This window comes from Amphiura filiformis, chromosome 7 (assembly GCF_039555335.1).
Source record: "Amphiura filiformis chromosome 7, Afil_fr2py, whole genome shotgun sequence".
Taxonomy (NCBI): Eukaryota; Metazoa; Echinodermata; class Ophiuroidea; order Amphilepidida; family Amphiuridae; genus Amphiura; species Amphiura filiformis.
In genome coordinates, this window is record NC_092634.1 from 30,109,765 (window position 1) to 30,131,840 (window position 22,076).

At 35.1% G+C, this 22,076-nt stretch overlaps 1 protein-coding gene across 1 annotated transcript; it reads right to left on the reverse strand.

Annotated features, from left to right (window-relative positions):
• Positions 1–3,394: 3,394 nt before the first annotated feature.
• LOC140156998 (uncharacterized) lies at positions 3,395–9,370 on the reverse strand. The gene is made up of 4 exons (XM_072180052.1): positions 9,185–9,370; positions 5,631–5,837; positions 4,988–5,128; positions 3,395–4,472 (listed from the first exon to the last, which is right to left on the reverse strand). The coding sequence occupies exons 2-4, from the start codon at positions 5,809–5,811 to the stop codon at positions 4,258–4,260; spliced, it is 537 nt and encodes a 178-aa protein (XP_072036153.1). The 5' UTR covers positions 5,812–5,837; positions 9,185–9,370; the 3' UTR covers positions 3,395–4,257.
• Positions 9,371–22,076: the final 12,706 nt, after the last annotated feature.

A 22,076-nucleotide genomic window follows, 5' to 3' on the forward strand; every position in this document is an offset into this window, starting at 1 on the left:
TGATATGCTCTGCAAGAACTGTATTAGCTACACATGATATTGTTTTATACAAGTATCTCTTGTTTACTCTTCACAAACATTTAAGAACATATGCATTTACACTCCCCCCACACACACCCCACCCATCCCACCATACCCCTGACCCAACACACATCCAAGCAAACAAAAAATAATATACATATATAATAACTTTATATAATAAAATAATTATGTGTCATGCATTGGATTTGGTACAGGGTCGGGGGGGGGGGCACTTCAATATGAAATGGATATAGGTGTAGGGATGGCACCTTCGCAGTAAGGGGCATTCGGTGAGAGAAAAATGTAAAAAATATGGGGTCACTGAGTGAGAGCATGATTTTTGGCATTCAGTGAGAGCAAAATGTAAAAAATATGGGGTGTGGGTGAGAACATGACCTTTTTTCTAAATGGAATCTTTGGGTGACAGGCGAAACAGCGCCGCAGAAACCTCGAACATCAAATTTCTAGTTCTAAATGACTTTCAAAATAAGTAACAAAATCAATGATAAATGAAAGTTGCTGTTCAAATTGAACTTGTAAGGGTCTTTGGGAGACAGATCAAGTGGAAAAATAGGGGGTCTTCCGGTGACAGAGCATGTATTCATATAAAAAAAAATATGGGGTCTTTGAGTGACAGCGATGCTGAAAAGGGGGTCTTAACAGCTCTACATACATGTCACCTCCAAAGTGGGAATGCCCCCCAGTATCAAAATGATTATTACCCATCAATATCCAGTGAACATGGCCAAGATCTAGACTGCCGCATCCAAATACAGGATAACATCCACCTTATTTGTCGATTTATGTTATAATAGGTCATTTAATAAGTTTTAGTTGTTTGAAGAGGATATAATGCAGATGAAGCAGGCGTTTCATTAGAAGACAAAGCTGATGGGTACCAATCATTTTGATACACCCTGTTTATACTTTATTATGGCTTGGATAGCAATCCATAAGTAATACAACATATCACTGCATAACAATATGATACATTATGGCAAATTTCATTATGCAATACCCCGTTTACATTGGGCAAAAGTCGTAATTGACTTAAGCTTTATTTTGAATTACGACAGCAGATTAATTCGTTTGGTGGGTGTTTACACTACATCGGCTGAATTCGATTCCAAATTTGCATTCACGAATATCGAATTCGTTTGTCACCAATGGTTACGGCAGGTAAATACGAATTCAACAACGTGTTCGTTTACATTAGCAAAAAGGCATAATTAATGACGACTTCACTTGAAATGAATTCACTTGAAATGAATGATGATACAAGTCATCATTGGAATTACGACTTTTGAATTACGATTAATTACGACTGTACCTGTTTACACGTATGATACAAATTAAGTCGATTACGTCTTTAGTGAATTCGATTACGACTTTCGCCCAATGTAAACGGGGAAATAGTTAGAACCCATGTTTCAGTTGCAGGTTCTTTCCTGCTTCAAATCTGTGGGGTAAACATGCAGGAGGAAAGGGAGGCAGCTGCAACCCCCCCACTATTTTACACATTTTTCACCCCCCCCTCATTTCACTTTGTCTTTAACTGCACCCCCCCCCCTCCTGGAAAAAAATTAATATCCAGGTAACCATTATTAGGTGTGGGCTTATATAGCTGATGGTGGTCTCATAGCCCTGTGGATGATGACTATTATATACATAAATACAATAATATACATAATCTTTCATACATAGCATGTGTATAATATGAATACTATAATACAAGAATAGTTCTGATGCCAAAAGCAGTATATCCATTTTTCTCGATTTGAGATATAGGCAAATAATATAACTCCTCAATAATAAAGAAGATACCGTAATAAGAAAATGTGTGCTCTTTTTCATTATAGTACACATTAGATATTTTAAAGTAGGGTGTCAATTAAAAGTTAGAATGATATATAGGGTAAATATTGGTGGCTTTAAGGGAAGGGGTTTGAACGTTTGGACAGTATTTATTGTGGGACAGTAGAGCACATCAGACATATCGAATTGCATTCTGAATACGAAGAATGTCTTTCTGATATCAAATAATTTGGATTTTTGAAATTAGCAATGTAATACACATTTTATGGCAAATCATTAAAATTGATATTTTGATATTTAACAGTACTTGAAGTAAACTTTATAAATCTGATGATTTATACTTAAAGTGTATGTAGGTGGGATGAAAAGCCGACGATCAATTGAAAATTTCGACCTTTCGTATTGAAGATATGGATTTTTTTTCCTTTTCTTTTTGGGAAAAAAATCCATATCTTCAATATGAAAGGTCAAAATTTTCAATTGACCATCGGCTTTTCCTCCTGCTACATACACTTTAAGAATATATCATTAGATTTATATAATTTACTTTGAGGACTGTTATATATCAAAAATTTGAAAAATATCAAATTTTTATAATTTGTCATAAAATTTGTATTATATTGTGATTTAAAAAAATGAAAATTATTTGATATCAGAAAGACATGCTTCAGATTCAGAATGTAATTCGATAGGTCTGAGGTGCTCTCATGTCCCACAAAAAATACTGTAGAAATGCAATAAACGCTCATTTTGGATCCCTTAAGGTAGTACTACACCCCTTGATAAATTTTTGACTATTTTTGCATTTTTCTCAAAAAATAATAACACAATGGTAACAAAAGTTATGTATAGTATAGGGGCAAGGAATCCAGTTACTACACTGGAATTTTAGTGACTCAAGACAAGCGATACATTATTTATGATAAGAAAAGAGGTACCGCTAGAATGTACCTCATTTCTTAACATATAATGAATCACTTGTCTTGAATAAGATTCCTTGCCCTATAATATACATAACTTTTGTTACCAGTGTGTAGTTATTTTTTGAGAAAAATGCAAAATTAGTAACAAAATTTATCAGGGGGTGTAGTACCACCTTAACGTAAAAAGTTTGAAAATGGCGTATATCGCCTTTTGCATCAGATCTCTTGACATAAGACTTGATTTTGCAGAAATATATATAGGTTCTTTGGCAAATACCTTATTTAGACTATCATATATATATCAGCTGTCTTGGGAAACTCACATTTTCGATGTTGTACAAAATAAACAGTTTTAACATCATAAATCAAGCAACAAGGTTTACCAGGTACACCATCGAATTGAAACAAATTTGTCAAGCTTTCGTCAAGTGTAACACTGACTAAATCAGGACAGAGTCACACCTGACGAAAGCTTGACAATTTTTTCAAGCTGATGAACAGGTGCACACATTGAAACTTTGTTGCTTGTCTTGAATTCCGTCCAGTAGTGAAAGCTTCTACTGATGCATCAAAATCATATCATATTTGCATATATTAATTTATATGGCACAATTTTTTGGTTATGTTTTTGAATCTTTGGGATGTACTACATAGCACACAAATATGTATATCTCCCTCTCCCTTTGCAAGCGGAAGCATTAAAATTTAGGGGGGAGGGCAAGCATGTTTTGTTCAGGTTTTACTGGGATATTTGCATGCAAAGTGCACGAAACAATTTTCAAGTTAAGCCCAAAATGAAGGTGACTTTTTTTACATGATCGGCTAGTGTGTGTGTTTGCACAAAGTTTGAAATTTTAGCCCAAAACACCAAATATTTCTGGCTAAAAAGGAAGATGCACAGATTATTATTGCTTTATTTTTCCTTAGGATTTTTAGGGGATGTCCCCCATGGAAAAAATTATGGGAGATGTGTCCCCCCCCCCCTGCTTCCCCTGCCTATGCCCTTCTACCTCCTCCTCTCTGAAGTTTAGCCTCTCCATTTCTCACTGTACTTCAAATCCTCAACACTTCTGTTCACTTGTGACATAACACATATTCAATGCATTTGTATTAATTGAATTAAACTTCTAAAACGAAACGTGTAGATGCTGATAAGGCCAAAAAAAAAAAGGTTTTTCTCAAAGCTCACGTGAAATTTAAAAACAAAAGCGAAATGCGATTTTTTTTATTTTTTATTATTATTCCTGACTTTTTTCGTGGTATTTTGAGAAAAAAGTCTGATTTTCGCCGATTTTTTTCTGGAAAAAACTTTAAAATTTTTTTTTTTTGAAATAAAAAAAAATTTCCGCATTTGTTTTTTGTCAAATCCTGGGATTTTACAAACGCGCGCGCAAGCTTTGAGACGAACCTTTTTTTTTTTTTGGCCTAAGCAACAGGTTTTCCTGAACCGCATCCATAATATAGCATATATTACAGTACTAGGGTTTGAGTCATTGCTCTAGTCTCTACTCATAGTATAACCATAACCACCAATTCTCTCATACTCGTCATCTGAGCGTAGTCTTTTGGCTTGTTGCGAGAAAAAAATGAGACCTAATACGTAAAATCCCACACTTATCCAGCCGAGGGCGTACGACCATGATAAATCTGATCTGTCGCGATAGTTCATAACGTATCCAAAGAATACAAAAAGTCCTACTGCAAGGAAGATTTCTGAAATAAAACAAGAACAATATGATTAAGTTGGCTTTATTTTTATATCATCAGTTATATATGAATTTTCATTTTTACATTCAACTACAAAAGAGTAAAATTTCAATTTGTAGAATGACTAATATACATGTAGTTTCAGAACAAGTCATCTCCTAATATGAATTTTTCAATTGTTTTGGGTGTAGTTCTCTCCAAACTGTGATGTGATCAAGCAAAATGTGTCGGATGCAATGTCAGGACAATTGATTGTAAGATATAGCCAATAATACATGCAGTATTCAACTTCCTTTGTATTTAATTGTTCTGAGCAACACTAACATAGCCATATCTCCGGAACTGTAAGTCTAATTATGATAGGATTTTCAGTCAAATGAAGCTCTGAGAATGTCTCATATGAAATGAAATTGAAAAATGAATTTTGATTTTGATTTTGATTGACATATCATTATTAGTTTGATTGCATCACAAAAATCCCTATCATTACTCTTCATCTACTCCGAGCCGAGGCTTCATACCTTGAAAGATGACAACAAAAAATGCTAAGCGAGACCATCCAGCACTTTTATTGACAACCGCCATCAATTCTGAGATTGCAGTCAGCAAACCTAGACCAACTGATATGATGACCAAAACTTTGACTGCTAGAATCCAATTTGCTGCAAAAACAAGAAGAATAGGAGGATAATAGTTTATAATTATAATGTTTTTTATTACTTTTTCTGTGTCTAAATTTCATTTCGAAGCTAAATTTGGCCAACAACATTTTTCTTAAGAAGAAAATCATTACTGTAAACACATAATATTTATAACTATCCATTCAAGCGTCAATGTTTCCAATAAACTTGGCGTCTTATAGAATGCAGTCGTTATAACGGAATCAATTTCTATGGTGTATCTTGCGTATTGAAGATCTGAAGTGAAGTATTGATGTATCTTTCCACATGACCAATGTTCATTGCCTACAGGCCTATGTTATACAGTAGCGAGTCATTAAAAAAAAAAAAAATTCCCACCGACCCACCCAAAAAAAACCCACTGGAGGGCAAGCAAACAAATTTTTTTCTTGGCCTTATAGTATATGACTCAAAATTCAAACTAAACTTTGTAATATCTTATAGGCTTAAAATCCAAAAGTCCAAAACCAACTGCAAAACTTACGATGTTCCCATTCCGCATCCCCACAAATCCACTCCTGTGATTCATCCTTGTAGTAGCATGCAGACCATAGTCCTGAATTGGCTGCAGGAGTCTGCGTCCAGTGGTCACTACATAATGCTGATATACTGAGACCAATAGCTATGCCTACTGTAGTAGGCGGTAGGATGAGCCAACCCTCCATAATTGCAGATCAGGTGGGTATGAAATCTGGCGAAAAATAAATGAAATGTACATACCGGGTAGGAATAAAGACAATTAAGTATTCAAGAGGTGTCTTAAGTAGAAATGAGGGTACGGCAATGTGCGGCAGACTCAGGGTGCATTTTCAGCTATTTAGTTTAGACTCAGGGTGCATTCATAAAATTAATGTTTTGGTTCTCATCCAGAGGATTTTCATGAAATAATGAGGGAGGGAGGGTTTTTTCCCGTAAAATTAGCATTGTTATTATTTTTCTTTCTCGAGGAAAGGAGGCGGTCTTTTTTTTAATGTGAGATTCTGAGCCAGGGATTAACCCCCTAGAGTGCTACAAAAAGTCTTGGAAGAGATCCTTGTTCTCTGATAAACTTATTTATATGTATGAAGTTTTCCTAAAGTATTCAGAACCAGGATTCAGAAGTCTATAAAATTTTGAAAAATCTATAAAACAAATCTTAGAAATTTAAATTGAGGCGGGAGGGGACGAGAACCAAACCAATAATTTCATACGGCCTAATGGGGGATTTCACAAAGCATGTCGTAAAATAGATGCCTCTTAAGGGCTGGGGTATGAACGTTTGGACAGTATTTATTTTGGGACATTAGAGCACATCAGACATATCGAATTGCATTCTGAATACGAAGAATGTCAATCTGATATCAAATAATTTTGATTTTTTGAAATTCGCAATTTAATACACATTTTATGGCAAATCATTAAAAATTGATATTTTTGATATTTAACAGTACTTGAAGTGAACTTTATAAATCTGATGATTTATACTTAAAGTTTATGTAGGTGAGATGAAAACCGACGATCAATTGAAAATTTTGACCTTTCAGTATTGAAGATATGGATTTTTTTTCCCAAAACACCAAAAAAAAAAAAGGTCTTTTTGGGAAAAAAAAAATATGAAAGGTCAAAATTTTCAATTGACCGTCTGCTTTTCCTCCCTGCTACATACACTTTAAGAATATATCATTAGATTTATATAATTTACTTCGAGGACTGTTATATATCAAAATTTGAAAAATATCAAATTTTTATAATTTGTCATAAAATTTGTATTATATTGTGATTTTCAAAAATGAAAATTATTTGATATCAGAAAAGACATGCTTCAGTATTCAGAATGCAATTCGATAGGTCTGAGGTGCTCTCATGTCCCAAAAAATACTAATAAACGCATAATAAACGCTCATTTTAGATCCCTTAATGAAACAATTAAAAAAATTTGATTTCTTAAATACGGGAACTCCTAATAATTACAAAAGGAAAAGCAAAAATGGTAAATATTATCTATGTGGAGAAAATTGAACCAACAGGGAATTCGCGAGGGTGTCCCCTTAGGCTTTGATAGATGTGAGAAATGGGTACCGGTAAGTATAATGGATGGAACAACCACAACCGAGAGAATGTCAGGCTGTGTTCATTCAACTGAAATTCCTACTGTAGTCTACCTACATATAACCATCACAAACAGGATCAGCTCCCTGTTAAAGTACGGGTAAATTAACCAAGACAATTGCTCTACATACATGTAGTACTAGCTCGAGATACTCTAGCTAAAATACAGGTTTATATTTTACTATCTTATATTATCTTGCTGTATTTCAGCTAGAGCGCCATAGGTAGAAAACCTGTGGGTTTTTTTCTGAGAACAATACAAACACGTAATCTTTTCATGACTTCAGGGACGCGACCTCGATGCCCATCATTTTTATTCACCATGTCCATTGAAGTGAGAGAGAATTGAATAGATGCGTGTTCATCACAACAGAAATTAACACAATAGAAATTAGCATCTCATGAATGCGCAACCAATCTTTAGAAATAAGATAACTCACTTTTCGACGGGATCTGCTCGTGTATGCATAGTACATAACATATATGTAAAGTTTGTTCGGTTTATATAAGGCAGAAAAAATAAGACTCATAACACGTGTATTGATATAGTAGGTATGCCAGGTGAATTCAAATTTGCCGTCAAACTGCATCATTTTATATATAAGCCCTTGAGTAAAGAAAGCCAAAACTGAAAACCTTTTTGTCATAGCACTTTCCGTAGCAAAGTTACATCTTGTCAAAGATTGACTTTCATCAAAAAGATTCAGCTAACAATACAAAAAGTTCTGGATGCAAATCTACTAAATTCCCATGGCCTAATTAAGGTTTACCTGGCATACCTAGATATAGAATATGGCATGCACGCAGTTGAGCAGAGCGCAATGCTTACGCTAGTTTTGTATTGCGTAATGCGTGACTGGCGCACGCTTATGTGAATTTACGCGAGCGCGAGTTCGGAATTTCTTCTTCTTCTTCTTTAGTACGTCGACAGGGCGGCTTTATTTATATGCCACATTTCGTCAACTTAATGTATGGGGTACTCGCGCATAAAAGAAATAAAAAGGGGGGAATGGCAAAGGATAAGGCTGGATATCAGTCTAAGTGCTGTGCATGTGCTGTGCTGAAATGGATTGGTATCTAACGTGCTGCTCTGGTATGGGTTGGTAGTGCTTGAAGCTGCTGCTTGAAGGCGTCGATTGAGGGCGCTCCAGCTATTTCTTTGGGCAACTCATTCCATTCTCTCAATGTCCGGGGAAAAGGAGAGCCGGTGGACATCCTTTTGATGAAATCATTTCTCAGACTGTGTTTGTGCTTCCCTCTAGTACTGATAGTCTGTTCTGCTGCTTCCAGGTAGTTGGTCTTGTCTATACCTACAAGGCCATTGAGGATCTTATACAGCATAGTCAATCTGCTGTTTTTCCTCACGATCTTCCAATGTGCTCCATTCCAAGTGTTCAAGCATGGAAGTTACACTAGCGTCTCTCTTGAAATTATGGACACAGAATCTGGCTGCCCGCCTCTGGATCCTTTCCAAGCTGTTGATGTCTTTCTTCACATGCGGATCCCATACGCTAACTAGCATATTCCAGAACTGGTCTCACTAGTGTCTTATAAGCAGCTGTTTTCACTTTCTTGGAGCAAAACCAGATGTTTCTTTGCAGGAATCCCAGTACTCTACTGGCTTTTGTGGTCACCTTTTTTATGTGTTCTTTCCACTTCATGCTGCTTTCTAGTTCAGCTCCCAGGTATGGATGTGATTTAACTTGGTCAAGTTCCTTGCCTTGTATAAGCCGAACAAACTTTTGCTTAAAGCTTCCGAATTGTCCAGGTCGCTAGTGCAATTAATTTCACAATAACAATCTACAATGAAAACATTTTCATGCCCAATCAACTGATCACTTGGGCTGGCTTTCCTTGAGCATGGTCCCATTCAGAACCTAAATGTGTAATTCAGGTTATAAAACAAACAAACAAAAGTTATAAATGTGTTTAACTTTAAGCTTACGGTACCTATAAAAAAAAAGTCTCCCAGAATCCTTGTGTCACCAGTCCTTTGCCTATTTCTCACAGTCACTTGCAATATTCCCAAGTATTACTCCAAGCAGAAAGCTTACCACGCATTTTGCTATATTATGTAAATGCGGGCCTTATATAAAGCTGAAATTAATTCATCCACCAGGCCAGATTTCACGTGATCCTTTCGGAAACAGGACGGTTCGCACCCTTTCAATTTCGGACCCGTGCACTTTCGCCCCCTTTCAATTTCGCACCCGTGCACTTTCGCCCCCTTTTTAAACCGTGGGTAATGTGCTGCTGTTGATCGATGATGCACAATCGATCGCTTCAACTCCCGGCGGTACAGTGGGGTGTTGTATGTGTATAGTATTGGTTGACTTTTGAGTGTTGATTGTCTGTGTTTGCAGTACCGGTACTGGGTCCAGCGTGTACAAAAGCAAATAGTATGTTGATGGACTCTCCGGTTCGATTGAATTTAATAGGCCTATATTATTAATTTATTACGATTCATATATTAAATGTGCTTCGACTAAAGATTGGTATTCATTATGTTTTTGATTTGTTATTTTGTTTTACTTAGGCCTATTTTATTTTATTTCATTTCTATTTTATTTTATTTTAAGCCTATTAATTATTTTTATTATTATTATTATTATTATTATTATTATTATTATTATTATTATTATTATTATTATTATTATTATTATTATTATTATTTTATTATATTAATTATTATTATATTATTGTTATTAGAATTATGTTATCTTATTAGTACTTTATAATAGGCTATATAATTTAGTATTCAATTATTTATGGCCTATAAAGTATAAAATTTATAGGGCCTAATATTGATATGGACAAAAATATGATGGCTTATAATTTATAATTTTATCCCATCTTTATGTTGCCGAATTGATCTTCTTTGACATGACACTAATGGAAAAAAAAATAATTAGCAAATTTCTCAAAGACAAATGCGCACAAGCAAAATAAATGCCTGCAGCAGCTTTGCGATAATGCTGTGCCGACTTTCACCACCTTTCTTCACCGCGAGTATTAGCTGCCACTGGTACGCGAAAGCGCCGGGCGTGACATGGGTTCAATCAATGCAATGGTAGCCTACGGTGACTAGGCAGTAGCACGCATATATTCGTCCCAGAACACACCCGTACCGGATCGATTGCTTGACAAGTCTCCGGGCCACGCGGCCGCGTGATTGTATAAAGTGTGACTCCTTCAACCCATTATGTAATGAATGACTTACGCGAAAGCGCCGGGTATGGTGTGGGTCCAATCAATGGTAGGGTACCGTAAACAGACACGCAAAAGTGCCATATGCCTCTTGACGTACGATCGTAAAATATTATTAATCAGGAAAGTTTTCTGTTCGTTTTAATGAGAAATGTAAATAATGAACCAAATGTTTTAACTTTTATGTCTTTTAATGAATGATGTATTTTGTCTGTGTTCTTAATTAATTTAATATATATTTCTACAAGTGTTACGTAAATTGTATAAAACAAAGAAATGTAAATACTTTTAATGAATTTTGATATATTTGATGTATGATTTTTGATGTTTATGCATTTTTATGTTTTTAAAAATTCTTACATATATAGGGCTTATGTATAATTCTACAAATTGTTATGTATATTGTTTTTATGACACAGAGCCCCTGTAATAGCAGATTTATCTGAAAGGTAGCCCTGTATAAATATGGTTTTAATAAATAACATAAAGTAAATAAACAAATTTGTGGAAAAAATGCTATCCAATTCTGCATTGTAAATGATTGACATTTATGTGTTCATGATTCATTTTGTTTACTGGCCTGTCAATCACGGACTCATTATGACGACGCTTTATTAACACCACGGCACATCTTATATCTTAATCTGCTAAATATGCCGACAATTTTAAGGCGGGATGTTTGAACTCGAAGATGTCAATAATGTAATATAGCATCTATTTCTTAGATAATAAAGATCGTGTAAAGGAGATGAATTTCTTTCTTTATTTTTCTTTTTTTTTTCCTTTTTTTTCGTTTTTATAGTGCCTTTTTTCTTCTTTTTTTTTTTAATCAAGAAAGCTGCTTTGTCTTTTGAACCCTGTTTTGTTGCACGTTGCTGCACATAATAAACAGTTTTAAACAATCAATTTATTTCTATCAATTAGATTTGTTCAGTTCATCTTAATTTCTTTGGATTTCGTTTTTCTTTCCTTTCTTTCTTTATTTCCTTTCTTTTTTTTTTGTTTGCATGATCAGGCTATAGGGGTCCGACGCATAAATGACATCTATCTTAAAGGAGTATTTCGTGATCCTAGTATCATCTTTTTATGACATTTTTTAGTAGACATGGTAGATATGCTTGAAAAAATCTTATTCCCAAAATTTCAGTTGATACCGATTTTGCATTATATGCGTGTTATGCATGACTATGTGTATTACACTGCTCCATAGGCCACTGTTGTAATTTCGTTCTGGTACACCAGAACGTAATTCAAAATTGACGATATTTTTGCTAGACGAATTAAATCTGCAAGAATTATTTTTGGACATAAACATTATGTAGCCAGAGGTTTCCAGTGGTATAAAAATCTCAATTTTTTGAGAAAAGTGAGGGATAATAATAATAATAATAATAATAATAATAATAATAATAATAATAATAATAATAATAATAATAACTTTATTTAACACGGTAAAACATGTTCAATACAATATTGATCTTCCACATGTCCGTGTGGATATTAAAACATTATTAAAATATAAAATATAAAAGTTTGTTAAAAGATAATTATAATGCAAAAATGTACATAGACTAATACAATATTTCACTAAGAGACAAAAAATTTATAATAAATGAATATGATAAAAATAATCTGCATTCATCCGCATATCATTGTTATTCTTCTTCTTATTATTATTATTATCATATTATTATCATTATATTATATTATTAAGTAAACTTTGTTTATATTATTAACATTGTTATTATTATTATTATTAATATTATTATCATATTATTATTATTATCATCATATTACTGAGAAAAAAAAATCGTTCCTCTATTTTGTTATAAAATATCCTTTCTTTCCTTCCTTCCCGGGTTTATCATGACTTTGTGCATGCCCGACGGCCCCAGCACTATAAAACATACTACGCCGCACCGGCACCGCCGGGAGTTCAAGCAATCGATCGTGCATCAATCAACAGCAGCACAATAGCCTACCCGCGGTATAAAAAGGGGGCGAAAGTGCACGGGTGCGAAATAGAAAGGGGGCGAAAGTGCACGGGTCCGAAATTGAAAGGGTGCGAACCGTCCAGCATTCATACTTTCCAATAATGTGGCACGATCATTGATTGAATGGCTTCTCAGTCTCATATCAATGTCAAAGGTCACACACGAATATCGAAACCCAGGTTATGCATTATGCAAAGTTCAGTTTTGGGGACGATGTTATCGAGAACAGTTTTTCATGATTACGCAATCAAAACATTCAGTGTAACATGAATCACTTCCGGGTTTGGCTATGTGGTGTGTTTTTTCCAGTGGTTCTGTGATTGGTCTGATTTAGTGGAGGAGGGAGGGAAATGGAAGGGGAGGGAAAGTGGAGGTCACATATTTCTTATCTTCTCTGCTTGGATAGGCCCTACTTAAAATTACATTACACCTTTTTGACCCCCTCTGTAAAACCTAAAACTTTTTGCCCACCCTCTTTCAGAGGATACTCTGATACAAGGCTTTTTCGGCACCCCAACTTTACCAAGTGTTTTTGTTTTTAGGTTTTGTTTTGTACACAGTTTGTGGATGGGGGTGGCTGTCTGAAGTCCCAATAGGTCATCATCAGCCCAGTATGTTTAAGGGGAATTTACATAGGTCTACCATGCTGGGTCATAACAAATTTGTCCCACTCACAGTCATTTCCTGAAAAACACTGACAAATAAACTAATAAAGCATATAAAAAAATTACTTTTCACTAATTGATTTGCCGCAGTATCAGTTCCTGTGAAAACCCTTTCTAGCCCTTCTGGAAAGTTGGAAACCTTTATCCTCCCCCCCCCCCCCCCCTGATTTGAACACTAGGATGGCCATCATGACAGGAACATAGTATTAGTACATCATCAGAAGACCAAAAAAAAAAAAAAAAAAAAAGAATAACAGGGAGAGGGGTCTCCACCAGGGGTCAAAGGACATAATGGAGGTGTAACATTTCACAATGGTCCTTTCAGGCTGTAAATGTGCCTTTAATTGTTTCTATTGTCACAAGAACTAAAAAAGCCAATTGCCATATTTTTCTAGGATGTACATGTACATTAGTTAGTGGGTTATAAAGTCAAATGACAATGAGTGTTTCGATAGTATTATTTGTGGGACATGAGAGCACATCAGACATATCGAATTGCATTCTGAATACGAAGAATGTCTTTCTGATATCAAATAATTTTCGTTTTTGAAATTCACGATATAATACAAATTTTATGACAAATTACTAAAATTTGATATTTTTCACATTTTTGATATATAACAGTCCTCGAAGTAAATTTTATAAATCTAATGATATATTCTTAAAGTGTATGTAGCTGGGAGGAAAAGCCTAAGATCAATTGAAAATTTTGACCTTTCATATTGAAGATATGGATTTTTTCAATACAAAAGGTCAAAATTTTCAATTGATCGTCGGCTTTTCATCCCACCTACATACACTATAAGTTTAAATCATCAGATTTATAAAGTTTACTTCGAGTGCTGTTAAATATCAAAAATATAAATTTTTAATCATTTGCCATAAAATGTGTATTGCATTGCAAATTTCAAAAAATCAAATTTGTTTGGGAGCACGTGTGGCCGAGTGGATAAGACGCCCGACTCATAATACATAGGTTGTGAGTTCGAGCCCCGCTCGTGCCAACGTGTTGTGTCCTTGGGCAAGGCACTTTATCCTCATTGCCTACTGGGGGATGTGGTTGGGTTGGATTGGATGTTTGTATAGTTGTTTGTTTCAATGTTGCAATATTGGCGCTGATTAAACTGCTGCCTGCAAATTGCATTGTGTCTGTTTAGGGGTGTTTAATGTACAATTCTAGCAATTTGACCTGCGGGTCACCATTAGAGTTTGAAATAAAACCTTCCTTCCTTTTATTTGATATCAGGACATTTTTCGTATTCAGAATGCAATTCGATATGTCTGATGTCCCACAATAAATACTGTCCAAACGTTCATACCCCATCCCTTAACTGGTCTCAAAATACAGCTAATATATAAGGTGGGAGTTCTAGTAGTGTTGTTGTGGACTTAAACATGCTTGACAAAAAAGGGGATGTTTTTCCCTAATTTTAGGTTTATGTGGTTGCAGGTTTTTAAATCAGGCATACAACTCCTTTGTTGTGTGTTTTGGAGAAAAAGGTAGTTTTGAGCTTGTTCTTGGTTGATATTTGAGGATATTTCCCTCTACTCATAGAGTAAACCTTGCTGAAGGGTCATGATAACAATATATTTACACTTTTTTAGCTCTCATATCAAAATGGAATATAAAGTGGAGTTATTCACACCGTATTCTATGGGATATACAGTTTTAGGCCCTTGTATCAAAAGGGATTGTGGAATATTGACATGAGGTTGGGATTGTCAACTTGTGGTCAAGGGTTATTCAACTCGGGTTTAAAACAGCAGGTAATGGAATTGGGCAAGCCTCCTTTAATGGGGGTGTTGTGGGGGAGGGGGAGGAGGCAGGTCAAGGGAAGTTCTTGGATTAGGTGGTGATGTGGCTGGGACTCCGAAAAAATACTCTTTAAATTACCAAAATTGATGAAAAAGAGACTCAAAACTATTATCATTTTCTGGAATTGAAATTATTTCTATTCAAAATTAAGGTACATTTGTTAAATTCTGGAAAATGTTTGCAAATTTTGTTCCAATGAGAATTTAGCACTTTTTCTAGATTTGTGGAGAAATTTTTCTAAATATGTTTCCTGAAATTTAAGATCCTGAAAATGACCCCCCCCCTGCAGGTTGTTTGTTATTGTTGTTAAAGCATGGACAACATGACCCTTTTAAATAATAAGATTATACAAAACAAATCACATCTTTGTCAATTTATTTGAGACAAAAATCAAGTCATATTCCATGATATTAATAATTATAAATATAGTCATATAATTTGTATGAGTGGATACAAAATAATTGAATTGTTATAACTTCAACACTACGCTGGGTGAGTGTTAAATAGTGTAGTGCTGAAGTTATTAAAACTCTTTGTTCAAAATACAACAACTGAATTACTGTGAGCAACTGAACAAGCTCTTTAAGGTGGTACTACACCCCTTGATAAATTTGTGACTATTTTTTGCATTTTTCGCAAAAAATAATAACACACTGGTAACAAAAGTTATGTATATTATTGGGGCAAGGAATCCAGTTACTACACTGGAATTTCAATGACTCAAGACAAGCGGTACGTTATTTATGATAATAAAAGAGGTACCACTAGAGTGTACCCCATTTCTTAACATATATAATGAACCACATTCTTTGAGAAAAATGCAAAATTAGTCACAAAATTTATCAGGGGGTGTAGTACAACCTTAAATAATAATTACTTACAAAATAGCAAGTTCAGCTGCTCGAGACCTGAATATTTTTAAACATACATAAATATATGTTTTATTATGATTACATGTACATGTATATCACAGTGGATTATATTGTAGAAATAATCATTTCTAATTAACAGCAAATTACAATTGTCAACATGATCAAAATACTATCGATAAATGTAATAAATATGGTTTTAAGTACCTTGTAACAATTTGACTATTACATTTAAACGTTTTGTGCAAAATTGTAAAAGCATTGGTTGGAAATATTACAAGCTCTGGGAGCACCAGAAATGTGGTGAGGACCCCCTCACCACATTTCTCCAAAACTCTCATTACTATCCATAATACTCAACCCCTATTGCTAAGAAAATCTGTTAAAATCATCATCAGGACAGGTCTGACATTTTGAGTTGTTAAAATTGATATATTCCTCTGAGAATTTGAGGAAAAAAATAAATGAAAGTTTCAGTAAAAAAGAAAAGTTGGTGCAGGCGGGAAACATGGACCAAGGACCAACTGTCATTGGCCTTATTGCCTAATTAAGGCTTAATTTCAACCAGCCAGTCAGGCACACAGGTAGAGATAATACCTAGATAACTATTATAGGACCAATCACAGGACGAGCTAGCTGGAGGAATGGCACCTATATGCAAATTAGGAGATTGATGTTTATGTCCGTGACATCATTTTTTGCCAAAATTATTTGTGCCGAAAAATGATGAACATTTGTTCTTTTCTTTTCATTACTGTTATATTGTGAAAAAACATATAGCTGTACTGTGTTAGTCCAATATGTTAAGAAAATATTTAAACCGATGACACCATGCTGACAATGGCTAAATAATCGAAGTTCACTTTTCAAAGGGCAACCTGTTGTTACGAAAAAGTGGTCAGCAACTTCTAAAAAAAGCGCAACGGTCTTGAGCAATAAAAATTTGGAGGGGCACTTCACCAGCCCACAAGAAAGTTTTGAACCTTCGGCTGTAGGGCTGATGATTTTGAGTGGGGTTGCTAAAAATGTGCAGTCCGAATCATGGGTCAAATAATCAAAAAGTTACCAAATTTTTCTCTTGACCATTGGTTTCTATGGGACAGGAAACTAACAGATGTTGTGGGAGCCAATGCTGAAAAGTAGCCCAATTTTTTTCTTAACCATTGTTGCTTTTGGGACAGGATATGGTCAAAACTTACGGAAATAATCTTCAGCAGTTACCCAATTGGGCTACCAAATCGCATGTTTGGCAACCCTGTATCTTAGCCTCTGAGGTCACTTTGAATCCAAACAAGCTAACATACATAAAATTATTTCATCCACAGAGATTATATTTGTTAGTATATCACTATACTAAAACAGTAACACAAGCTCAAGTACAAAACTACAATGTTCACCAAGTATAATATTTTGAGCGCAAAAACAATAATACTGGCTTGGGAGTAAATATAGGGGAACATACTAGTTGTACAAAAGGTTCAAAGCACTTATTTCTTGATTTTATTATATTGGTAGGAATATGAAAAAAACAATGACACATAAGTACAAAAATAGGACTCGTACATGTATGGTTGGCTTCAAACAAAAGGGGGAAACAATGAAATAAAAATAAATCAACAGAAAATACTTAAATCTTTAAACAGGTTCATCAGGTTTGGTAATTAAACAATCTAAAAGTTTTTGATTTGTCAAAACCAAGTTCCTTCAAACTGGTTTTGACAAATCAAAAACTTATAGAAAATACTTAGTTTGCTTCATTTTGGTTTCAAATTAAAATCTACAAAATTCATAAATATATCTAAACCTTCAGCCATACCTTGTTCAGCAAATGAGTATGATACATTATCTTGCCTTTTTATCACTAAAAATGTCTTGCCTATTTTTTTTTGGGGGGGGAGGGGCGGGTTTGTAAAAGAAGTTTTAAGATTAATAAGCTGAAAGATTAAGATTAAGTTATTGAGTTGAATTAATACATGCAATGATAAACAACTATAATAAACACTCAATGTGCATATGTGACACAATCTGGTCCATGGGGGCCAAAGGAGGCATTTTTGAACATTGAGTTACTGTAATCATTACATTATACATACAATAGGCTATCATGTACTGAAAACACCAAAGGTCTAGCATACTTGGTTCTAAAGTTATGAAGTTTTTTGATGCCTATTTTCTTACGTATTTTACTTTTTTTACTCCATATTTTTACCTTCATCTCAGTTTCAAATTTGCAGCCTTTGGCCCCCCCCATGGACCAGATCGAGTCACATATATCTTACATATAAACACCTCAAAAGAAATAAGTCCCCCTCTGAACATGTCGTCATAACATCGTAAGGTTTCATTTTGTACCAACAAAACTAACTTTGAAATAATTATATGACTGTTTACTAAGTGCTGTGTGAAAATGAGAGATTTCCATGACTTCAGGGCTGAATGAGCCTAAATTGAAGGCAAAAACTGCCCTTTTCAAAAGTCACAAAGTAGGCCTATGCTTGTCACAAAAGTTGATTCATGGCTTGCTACTAATGGAAACCCCATGTGTTTGAGTGCAGTTTAAAATCCTCACCAAGTGAACATTTACTGTAATGTGTATCGATTCTTGATCATTCAGCCATGCAAATCCCCTTGGTGCAGAGTTCAGCACAGTGAGTTGTAAGATTGTCAGTTCCATTCCTTGTCCCAATACGCCATGCAGTTAACAAACATAGGCCTACTTTGTGACTTTTGGAAAGGGCACTTTTTGCCTTCAATTTAGGCTCATTCAGCCCTGAAGTCATGGAAATCTCTCATTTTCACACAGCACTTAGTAAACAGTCATATAATTATTTCAAAGTTAGTTTTGTTGGTACAAAACGAAACCTTACGATGTTATGACGACATGTTCAGAGGGGGACTTATTTCTTTTGAGGTGTTTAATTTGAGTTAGTTAAGATATGTATATTATGTTTGATAACTAAGAAGATTTACATAAAATCCCAGCCAGCTGGGAGAACAATTAACTCATTTTTTTCTACAATAATTTACAATGACCTGCTCCAACGAAATGAGTATAAAGTCGAAAGTTGGGAGTTTCGAGACGTTCCAATTTTTGAGTTCCTGTTCTTTGTTTGAAGACACCTGTATTGGCAGTGGTATGTCCTTTGTAAATGGGGACATAATATGTTGTACTCTGTATTCAATATGTCCCCATTCACAAAGGACATACCACTGGTAATACAAAGTGTCTTCAAACAAATAACAGCAACTCCATAGTTGAAAACTTTCAACTTGCGACTTTAGGCTCATTTTGTGTAAGCAGGTCACATATCAACTTATAACAATGTGGTACATCAATGGTTACATTCACAATTTGGTTTAAAACAATAATATAAAATATCTGACAAATTTTTGGTTTCATACGTTTTCAAATGCGATAAAATAATATTGATTTAAATAAATCATCGTCAGGCAAGTTCTCTGTGCACTTTGAGTTGAACTAGTAAGGCAACATGAACTTCAACATCACTTTGATGCTGCATTAGCATGTCCCCAATTGGGCTATTTGGTTGAAATCCATACACCAGGGCTGTCAACTTTTTGGAATTGCTTGGCGTGAAACATGTCAAACAGAGGCGTACTGGGACGGAATTATTTTTTGCCAACTGCAATGTTCATTTTAACCCATGATTATTTGAGCCACTGCAATCGAGAATCTAAAAAGTGGTGGGGGGGGGGGTAATGAAAAACTTTATTTTTACGATGCGTGAGATTTGACAGCTCTTTGCGTGAGATTTACTACCTAGGCGTGAGATTATACTACTTTGGCGTGAGACCGTGAGAAAGTGACCAAATGTGTGAGAGTCACGCCCAATGCGTGAGAGTTGATAGCCCTGCCATACACCCCTTATGGAAGACAGGTCCTTAATCTACCACACAGGGGGTGTATATTTCAAATGGAGTCACCCATTTGGAGTAGCCCCATATGAAATTCACACTCCATGTGTGGGAGCTTAAGGCCATGTCTTCCACAGGTGGTGAACGTTGTGCATTCTCTAAATTCAGTAAATTTCCTTTGTCAGCCGTGTAATTGAATGGGATTATCTTGAAATTTTAAAACGCTTAAAATATCACAAACAAGTAGGCCTATTGTTAATAAATAATATTAATACAAGCTAAAACCGTTGGGGTTCAATAATGAACCCCACAAAACTAAATTCGTTTTAAATTCGCCATGTTGGTTAGGCTCCGATCACTCAGTGTGCAATTTGAATGGCGCATACCAGTGATCATGGCAGCTGCAAAATTCAGTCCCGATTTACTTCTGTGTTCCGATTGTATGGAAAGTGCCATAAGGCTGAGCAGTTTTGCCATCTCTCTCTATCATGCCACCTGCCACCTGGTCTTCCATAAGGGGTGTATGGATTTCAACTGGAATAGCCAATAGTCTTATGGCATAAGACTTTTATTATCACATACTGCCGAATCGCAGACAACTTCAAACCATGTACATCCAACTACAGAGGGCAGTCAATATTTTTATTACAGTGTAAGACACTACATGGGTTATGGATGGTTTTATAGTACTAATAATGCATAGGTTTGTATGCTGCAATCATGACAATATCACCTATATCTTAATAGTAAGCTCCACGTATGCCCAGTGGCGCATAAGGAAGTTTTTTCGGGGCATGGGGGGGCAAAGTGAATTTCAGGGGGCAAATTTTGTGCAAAATTGCATAAAAAGTGGAAATTTGATTTGGGGGTTTTGTCTCAAAAGTGGGGGGGCAAACTGGGGGTCAAGAAAAATATTGGGGGGGGGCATAGCCACTGCCTATGCTTGAATTTAAGTTTTATACTCCACAATGAAGTGAATACTGCCAATTACGTAATTATACCATACACATCATTCAATAACACATACATATTACAAATAAAATCCTGTACGTTGGGCAGGAAAACATCCTCTTGGTAGTTTTGTTTTAAACATGTTCAAGGGCCACAAGTACATAAGAGGATTTTCATGCCCAACAAAAAAAATCAAAATCTATACAGCTTTACCTGATTCATTGTTTTGGTTCATTGTTTTTAAACATGTTCAAGGGCCACAAGTACATAACAGGAAAAAAAAAAAAAAAAAACCTGTCTCATTGGCCCCTGAACATGTTTAAAGCAAAACCACTTATGTAACCTCTTGGTAGTTATGATTTAAACATGTTCAAGAGCCACAAGTACATACAAGGATTTTCATGCCCAACGAAAAAATTCAAAATCTATACAGCTTTACCTGATTCATTGTTTTGGTTCATTGTTTTTAAACATGTTCAAGGGCCACAAGTACATAACAGGATTTTACTGCCCTTTTTGGCCCCTGAACATGTTTAAAACAAAACCTCTGATGTAACCTCTTGGTAGTTTTGTTTTAAACATGTTCAAGGGCCACAAGTACATAAGAGGATTTTCATGCCCAACGAAAACATTCAAAATCTACACAGCTTTACCTGATTCATTGTTTTGGTTCATTGTTTTTAAACATGTTCAAGGGCCACAAGTACATAGCAGGATTTTTCTGAAAAAAAAAGCCTGTGTCTCATTGGCCGCTGAACATGTTTAAAACAAACCTCCTATGTAACCTCTTGGTAGTTTTGTTTTTTAAACATGTTCAAAGGCCACAAGCACATAGGAGTGTTTCCTGCCCACTGACAAAATTCAAAATCTATACATCTTTACCCGATTCATTATTTTGGTTTGGTTTAAAATATCATTTTCCATTTTTCATAATCTCATCTTTGGTTACATATATCTTATTTCTGTTGAATTACAACAATTGCTATTGTTCATAAGGCCATTAAGACTGTGGTTTTGGTATTTGTAATTTTCCACCACATATGGACTGAAAAATTAGCAATTTGCCTGTTGGGTAGACATACTCCCTTAGAACAATCATTGTAGGCCTATATATTACATGTCCCTATTATAGCTATGATAGCAAAATAGGCCTACATGTGTATACATTATAAACAATAAATGCACTAATTAAAATTCTTTTTCTTGGGATTTATAAAGAGCGGTATCTCAAAATTAGCTTGCCAGCTTTATTTTTGCCAACTTTTCAGCCCATTTGTGGTAAATTCTCACATCTGTGACCTAATCAAGCAGAATGAGCTGATTGTCATAAAAAATCACCTTGAGTTACCATGATTACAGCCACAAGAATTCCAACTTCTTCAGTACTTCATATCAGCAACCAAACTCCAATTTCCATTCAATTTTCAGCTTATTATCATCATCTAAGGGACCGTTCAATATTTC

Bases quoted from the DNA above. Each gene is read 5' to 3' on its own strand.
- LOC140156998 (XM_072180052.1), bottom strand. From the start codon at position 5,811: ATGGAGGGTTGGCTCATCCTACCGCCTACTACAGTAGGCATAGCTATT. The intron at 5,129-5,630 runs GTAAGTTTTGCA...TTGTTTTTGCAG, and splicing joins GGATGCGGAATGGGAACATC to CAAATTGGATTCTAGCAGTC. The intron at 4,473-4,987 runs GTATGAAGCCTC...GTTTTATTTCAG, and splicing joins TTTTGTTGTCATCTTTCAAG to AAATCTTCCTTGCAGTAGGA.